This window comes from Sinocyclocheilus anshuiensis, unplaced genomic scaffold (genome assembly GCF_001515605.1).
Source record: "Sinocyclocheilus anshuiensis isolate Anshui unplaced genomic scaffold, SAMN03320099.WGS_v1.1 scaffold180, whole genome shotgun sequence".
Taxonomy (NCBI): domain Eukaryota; kingdom Metazoa; phylum Chordata; class Actinopteri; order Cypriniformes; family Cyprinidae; genus Sinocyclocheilus; species Sinocyclocheilus anshuiensis.
The window spans coordinates 961,576-969,453 of record NW_015554093.1 but is presented as its reverse complement, the minus strand read 5'-3'; the positions used below and the strand labels follow the sequence as shown (position 1 = coordinate 969,453).

Here is a 7,878-nt window from a genome sequence, read left to right as displayed (position 1 = left end):
AGAAACAAGAAATAACAAAGCAAAAAACTAAATTACTTTAAAGCTTTAAATCTATTCTTTGAATAATTTGTAATTATTTGTACTTGTTTACAGACGTGATTTTTTATTGCTTTTCCAATTTAATTTATATTTTTTTAAGTATTTGTTTTGATTTAATTTAATTTAAATGTTATTGCCCTTATATGTTCTTTGTTCTACAAACTGCAATAATAAAAAAATACCATTGGTATACTACTTCCCCCGCCTCACCGGAAGTTGTACCCACGTTCTTTTTTACAGTAGGCCCCCTGGAAACAGGTGGATAGCGGTTGCTGAATAAACAGAAGATTTAACTGCTTTCATTAATTCAACGTGACTAATAAACACACGGCTACAACAATACATGGTTTATCTGAGTTTGTCTTATTGTAATTTTTATTATAATAAAGTATATGTTAATGCAACGCTAATCCACATAGCCTTTATCACTGCTTAGCTGGTCAGTGAACTACGGCTCTGTGTAGTAAATGCCGCTCCATCTGAAAGCACGTGCTGGAGATTTACTAATCACAGAACCGGCTTTACTGACAAGATACTACACCTGACAATCACATTCGATTAATCGTGCAGCCCTACAAATACTGGACACTCCCAGATGTCTTCTATATTAGAAAGTCTCCTACTTAGTTCTCTCACAGATCCACTCTCAGGTCGAAGTCTTTTTTGAGACAAACTGGGGGGAAATGGACTGCATATTACTTTTCTCCGTCTCGGCTGTGCTGCTAAATCTCTCTCGAGCTTTTCCTGCTGCGGTAAGAGCTGCAGCTCTCAGATTTGAGCGTCCTTCACTCACTCACTCGCTCACTCACTCTGTATCCTGCTCTTTCCACAGGTTGATCAAGGTGAGTTTCTATTCAACCCTCGTGTGTTCTTCAAATCAGGTAGAACAGTGGTGCTTGACTCCGATAAGAGAAATTCATGTAGCTCTCTCCTTATTCAAGTCATTTCATTCATTTGAGTGGCGTGAAATATTTTCAACCGCAAAATTCCCCAAACATGTCCACCTATGCAATCTTGATCCTATTCCAAAATGACAAAATCATTATAATGCAACCAAAGATAATTTGAGAAAAATAAGTTACTTTACCTCCCAAGTCTTTCATTAATTTGTCACATGACAGACGCAATGAACAAATTGTTCATGAATGACCCATCACTAACTGGGTCCCCAGTACCAGGATTAAGAACCACTAATTTAGACCAATAAAATACACAAATATGGTTTAATATTGCCATTCTTTCTTCAGATATCCAGTCTGGTGATGTGGATATGTTCTCAAGAATTCTGCAGGCAAACAAAGGTAACAGTTATTTACGGTACTACTTGACTATGACAATGTTGGTAATTTTTAATGCTTTTTACTTTATTATATAAATATACTAAATATTTATAAAGTAGGGCTGTCAATCGATTAAAAATTTTAATCTAATGAATTACACAATGTGGTGATTAATTAATTGCATATTAATCGCACATCAAATTTGGCTGAGAAATGATGCACAAAAGCATTTAAAGCCATTATTGTGTTACATAAGAAATGGATATTACAAAACAGCTTTAGAAAAAAATATTTTTTTGGGTGGGGGTGAGTGATCCCTTTCTTTATTAATATGGATTTTTTAAATTAATACTTAAATAGCAAATTATTTTTTAATGAAATTATACTCTAAATGGGAAACTAAAACTGCCAGTATAGGTGGCGGTAAATGTCTTAATGAATGTCACTTGTTCATCGGATTCGTTCAAAACGCGGACTCGTTCAGAAATTGTGTTGCTTGGAAAAGCACAACAGTTCTGATGTGGCTTTAATAGGTAATATTTGCGTCGGCAAAACTGAGCAAAAACTGACTATTGTGTTTAAAATATAACACAATCTTAACTTATTTACTGAACTGTTGTATTACAATCCCATTTGCACTGGTGTTATTTGGGACCAAAACAGCACTCGTGTGATATTGATCTCGCTGTTCGTGATATCGTTTATCATATGATATAAAAATGAGACCAACTCAAAGCGGCGTTTTTTGGCCAAAAATCTCAATTTAGGGGCACATAATTGCATTTATGAACTACATAGTTGTTGCGCTGCATCATGTTTGTCAACTGTATGAAGTGTAAGATGACGTACAGGTCTCGGGCGGGGCGTTAAATTTAATTAAATTAACGCGTTAAACCGTAAGCCCTATTATAAATATAAATGGCAATGGTTAATTTGTAACTTTTATTTATTTATTTTTAATTCTTATAAAGTTTATCTAAATGTATAAAAAGGTCATGGGTTATTAGTAATTAAAATGTTAAGTTTCATATTTTTATGTATATTAGCCTATTTATAGTTTGTAGCCTACATGATTTCAGTCAAAACACATGTATGTCTATTTAAATATAGTAATCATGCGTTTGCTTGCAGATAACCTTTTAACACTTCTATAAGAGATTTAAATGAGTGAAATGATTATAACTTTTTGTTTTATGATTCAGAGATCAGTGGCATGCTTCTTGAGGGAGATATGGTCTTACCCACAACAATGAATGCCATGAAATGTTTAAATGACTACTGCAGATGGCCAAAGTCCCCATCTGGATGGGTTGAAGTGCCATATTCCATTGCTAATGACTTCTGTGAGTGACGAGAAATCCACTTTTATGTAGCTATATTCTGCATCAACATTTAATAGCCTACATTTTGTGTTTATGATAGATGATTATGAGAGGGCAGTGATTGATAATGCAATGAAGAGCATTGCTGCTAAAACCTGTGTCCGTTTTGTGCCACGAACTAATCAAGTGGATTACATCAGCATTGAGAATCTAGTAGGGTGAGCTTGATCACACCTGAATAATGAATGTACTCATATCTGAATCCCGTTCAAAAGTTTAAGGTCAGTAATGTTACGTTTTACAAGGATGCATTAAATTGATCAAACGTGACCAGTAAAGACGTTTATAGTGTTAAAAGATTTCTATTTTAAATAAACTGTTGTTTAAATGTATCACCGTTTTCACAAGATATTAAGCAGCAATTGTTTTCCATAATAATAATAGTAGCAAAGAGAAAGGAAAAATTGAAATCACATCATATGACCCCTTTAACTTTTGAACTCAAGTGTAGGCCTACATTTGAGTTTACACATCAGTACACTGTAATTTGCAGGTGATTTTGTGAATTTCAGTTCTTTGAATATATATCTTTCTTTACAGCTGCTCGTCTGCTGTAGGGAGATCTGGAGGTAAACAGCAGTTGTCTCTGTCTGTGGATGGCTGTGCTTCTCACGGGATCATTGAGCATGAGCTCCTCCATTCTCTGGGGTTCCACCACGAACACACCAGGAGCGACAGAGACCAGTACATCTGGATCAACTGGCAGAATATTCCACAAGGTGTGTGTGTGTGTGTGTGTGAGAGAATGTGGACAAATCTCAAGTTCTAGAGGTGATTTTAAAACGATCTTTTTATTTTATCGTAATAACCTCAGTACCAATGAACACTTGTTTGCCCTTGCACAGCATCTGCACACAACTTTCAGCTAAAGGACACAAATAATCTGAATACCCCTTATGACTACAACTCCATCATGCATTATGGAAGGTAAAACTTCACCCATATTACTTTTGAATTCATGCTTCAGTATGGATATATAAAGTAATTCCTCAAGGGAATTCACTCTCACCCTTCATCTGCAGGACAGCCTTCACCATTAAATCTGGCATGGAAACCATCATTCCAATTCCTAACCCTTTAGTACAGATTGGACAGAGGCAGGAATTGTCTGCTATTGACATTCAGAGAATCAACAAGCTCTATGAATGTGGTGAGCACATTACACATGTAGTCTCATATTTTAAATGGCATTTTTGACAGTAATGACTGTACAAAAGTACTACGATTCTGATGGAATTTGTATTTTATTTTTTACCTGCAGCTCTTTAAAGTGAACACTGAAGATCAAACCCCAGTGAAATACAGACTGTGACAAAATAAAAGGATTACGGTACTGTGTAACCAAAGTTAATCTTTTCCTTCCTCTGTCTGTAATTTGACCACAAATGTAATGAACTAACCGCAGTGCTGAATTGCAATAAACCTTGTTACGGGTCAGTCCTGATGTGGTTTCGTCTTAGTTCCTAGAAGGGTTGAACCTCTCAAGTTACTTTAATGAGTTAAGGGAAAATACACGCACCACACTCACGAGCCATCTGAACGCAGATTTCCTGTTAGAGATGCATGTACACAATACCAATGCATGTTTCTGCCTCCATTAAAAAATACGTCTAAATTAAGAGTCGCCATTATGAGAAATTATCAATTTAAAAAAAACAAAGTGGCAACTGAGATTTAAAGTCACAATTACATGATATAGGGCAAAAAAAATGGAAAAATGGTTATATTAAAAGTAGCAATTTAAGACACTGTTATGTTATATTAATAGTTGGACACAAAGTCACAATTGATAAAGTCTCAATCACAAGACTGTAGCAACTGAGATTAAAAATCAAAATTATTAGAAACTAAGGTGGATTTATGAAAATTAGTCACATTGTCAATTTTAAGATTAAAAAATTGAAATTAGATTTATGAGAAAGTACATTGAGAAATATAATTGCAACTGTAACACATAACTTTAAAAAAAATTTGATTTAAAGTCACTATTTCAAGATACACGCCAGTTGTGAGATGTGAAGTCGCATTTATGGTGAAGGTATAAAGTTACAATAAACAAAGTAGCAATTGTGGGATTTAGTCATAATTATATAATCCCACAAATGTAATTCTAGCGTTTTATATATCTCAAAATATATGACATGTGTGAGATGAAGTTGTAATAATCTGAAGCAAAATTGCACTTATGAGAAAAATTGGAATTGCAGGAAAAAGTGGCAACTAGGAATAAAATAAATCACAATTATGAGAAATACTTGTATTGTGAGATATAAAGTGTCATTTGTTATTTATAAAGTTGCAAGATTGGGAAATCCTGAGAAAGTAAAAAATAAAGTTACAACTGTGAGTCAAACTTGCAGACATGAGAAATATTATTGGTACCTTTTTTTTTTTTTTTTTTTTTTACTTTAAGCAGAAACAGGCTTCCATAGCGTAATGTTATTTACCACTAATACAAAACTGTTACAGTTTGAGGAACTCAAGCAGTAAGCATCATTCGAGTTGGATCAGTAACATGGATTAGTGTCATTCCTGTATTATTCTGATATTAGGAAAGAAGTGAAAGAGGCACACAAATCATTCACTGACGGTCAGTACATCCATAAACAAATGAGCCAGTCATGTGCAGTGAACGGCCAGTAGATGGCACTAAGTGTCTGATCACCATGGCCTTTCTGCACATCAGGCCCCTATCTGATTACCCAATAAAAGTTCTCACTCATGCTGAGGGGTCCAAGATTTGACCACACCTACTCCCCCCCACCCCCCCCAGTAAAATCTGAGAATAATGCCAGCTGCCTTCCCAGTGGTGCACAGAATATCTTAAAGCTAGCAAAGTAGCAAAACTTTATTCCAAAGAGGCTTTTCTGAGGAGCTACAAATCCCATGAACACCTTGATGCTCACAGCTTTGGCGTAGGTGGATCTTTCTGTCTAATGTCTCCATTTGGCGCTTTATTCTCTGGTTCGTTTGGACTGGTTTTAGGAGTCTTGGGTTTCTGTTGATCCCTTCTCAAGTGTCTCCTTTGACGTCTCCTTTTGGGCCTGTCTGTAGAAGCTGGGTTCGATTCTGGTACATCCAGCAGGGGGTCCAGGTGAATCTTGCCACTCACTGCATCTGAAGACTCGTCGATGTACGCAAGATTTTCCCCAAGGTAATCCAAGGGCTGAGAGAGGACGGGATCTTTGGCCATGGCATGGAGTTTTTCTTCTTTCACTAAATCTTTGCCCTTGTCGCTACCCACTCCCTCCGGGACCCGGTCTGTTTGGGTTACCTCCGACTGGGACTCAGAGCTGCTTTCTGACTCATCCGATGAACCCGAGTAGGAGCTGGATTCGGATTCATTCTCCTCTTTTCCATCCTCTCCGGCTCTACCCTCACTGCCATTGTGTCTGTGGCGTCTGTGGCGCCCGTGACGCCGCTTTCGCCTTGTGCGCTTGAAAGGATCTTCAAATTTTCCAGACATGTTGAAATCCACAGACATATTCTGGATGTTCTGAGTCCAGTCTGAGGCATGTGCTCTCAACCCCTCCATCTGGGAGCAGAAAGTAGGGCAGGAGAAATGGAAAGGCTTGAGAGTTATGGAGAGATTTGTATGTCACCATGAACAGAATGATTGAAATTTGATACAGATTTTAGGTTAATAGGAGATGTGGAGATGAACTACGGGTATGAGGGGAAATGGAAGGAATGTTATCAAGAAGATAGAAGGGGCCGGAATTGAGAGAGAAGTTAAAAATCACATTTGAGTTGCAGTGTTGAGTCTGACCAGGCACTAACCTTATTCATTAACTGCTCAAAACATTTGATTATAAAAAATGAATTAGACATCAAGATTGAATCATTGACCTACCTCAGCTCGGGTTTTTTTGGTAAGAACCAGGATCCAGTTCCCAATCATGGAAAGAATGGACACAAAGTAGGCCAATCCAAACAAAACCCAGAACCACACCAGAGGCTTGTACCAATGATCTTTACCTGCATCACCGCCATCACCTGATGGACAAGAAATGTACAAAATACATAGAGTAATTTATTCAAATTTATAGTTCACCCAAAAATGAAAATTGTGTCATCATTTAATTACCATCATGGGGTTCCAAATTTTTTGACTTTAGTTATTCTGTTGAACACAAAGGAAGATATTCTGAAGAATGTTTCAGCAGTTTTTGTCCATATTATGAAAGTCAATGGGACCCATACATTTTCAAGCTCCAAGAAGGACATAAAGTTAGCGTGAAATTAATTAAGTGAAAACATTTGAAATGAACGTTTGATTAATGCATACAAAGACAAAAATGGTGAGACAAATGTTTGGACAAGAACCCAGGGGCGGATTTAGTGAATTGGGGGCCCCAGGCAAAATATAGGAATGGGGCCCTATACATTTGCACACATTTTCCTAGATCAACCTTGAGGTTCCATTTTGTTGTTTTCAGCATAAGCCTGTGTGCAAAGGCTGTCTAATTCTAAACTTTAAAATACATTTATTTTTAGTTGTTTTAACTACAAATTTAAATAAAACTGAAAAATATAATGAAAAGGCAATTATACATTTACACACCTAAAATACATATATCAAGAGCATGCTCACAGATGAGAACAAAACAGCGTTGGATGAAGTGGATTAAAGCCCTGCACGGGTCTCAAATATAGCCCGTCTTTTTTCCCCTTTTCCCAAAAAAAGCTTATACTACTGTTTCAGCTATTAAAATAGTTCAGTTTTGTATGTAATGGAAAAGTGATTATATTTCGTTTCGTTTTTTTATAAAGTAAATTTAGAAAAACATTTGGAGTATTTTTTGTTCGTTAAATGTACGTTTTTTTGTTTTTTTAAGTAAAGGCCAGCGGCAGACAGTGAATTGATCATAGCCTATAGCCTATGTTTGATCAATTTAGCCTTCTCAAATCATTAGGACTTGCCTAAAATAAAATCTATATATAAAACAGTTCAAGTATATCACAATGTTAGTTTAAATGTTTAACCTATATAAATGTGCATATCCAATCGTTTGCGAAGAGTGGAAGCTGAAGCACGCTCTGCAGGACACGGAGGCGCCAGCGCAATCACTTGCATTTTTTTCTAACAGTGGAAACAACTTAAAATACGAAGTCATTTTTGCTCATAAAGGTAAGAGTAATACATCATTCTAAACTGTAAAGGGGCTAGTTTTATT

At 36.3% G+C, this 7,878-nt stretch overlaps 2 protein-coding genes across 6 annotated transcripts in view; one reads left to right on the top strand and one right to left on the bottom strand.

The window, feature by feature from the left end:
* The first annotated feature begins 640 nt into the window (after positions 1-640).
* Positions 641-4,138, top strand: LOC107669394 (high choriolytic enzyme 1-like). Of its 2 annotated transcripts, none has more exons than XM_016461601.1 (9): positions 641-791; positions 872-881; positions 1,287-1,340; positions 2,522-2,662; positions 2,742-2,859; positions 3,242-3,420; positions 3,547-3,628; positions 3,724-3,851; positions 3,963-4,138. In XM_016461601.1, exons 1-9 carry the CDS (start codon positions 723-725, stop codon positions 3,968-3,970), a joined length of 789 nt encoding a protein of 262 aa, XP_016317087.1. In that variant the 5' UTR covers positions 641-722; the 3' UTR covers positions 3,971-4,138. The 2 variants fall into 2 exon arrangements, with proteins under 2 accessions (XP_016317087.1, XP_016317086.1); XM_016461600.1 differs by having other exon boundaries at positions 872-920.
* Positions 4,139-5,100: 962 nt separating this feature from the next.
* Positions 5,101-7,878, bottom strand: part of LOC107669369 (potassium channel subfamily K member 4-like) — a 13,979-nt gene continuing 11,201 nt past the window's right edge. For all 4 annotated transcript variants that reach the window (XM_016461557.1, XM_016461556.1, XM_016461559.1 and 1 more), the window contains 2 exons: positions 6,555-6,697; positions 5,101-6,236 (listed from right to left, as the gene is read on the bottom strand). In XM_016461557.1, the coding sequence (XP_016317043.1) occupies positions 5,604-6,236; positions 6,555-6,697 (776 nt within the window). In that variant the 3' untranslated portion in view covers positions 5,101-5,603. The remainder of the gene's footprint in view (positions 6,237-6,554; positions 6,698-7,878) is intronic.

Coding starts and splice junctions, on each gene's coding strand:
- LOC107669394 (XM_016461600.1), top strand. CDS start 723: ATGGACTGCATATTACTTTTCTCCGTCTCGGCTGTGCTGCTAAATCTC. Junction 2,663..2,741: donor TTCCATTGCTAATGACTTCT/GTGAGTGACGAG, acceptor TGTTTATGATAG/ATGATTATGAGAGGGCAGTG. Junction 3,629..3,723: donor TCCATCATGCATTATGGAAG/GTAAAACTTCAC, acceptor CTTCATCTGCAG/GACAGCCTTCACCATTAAAT.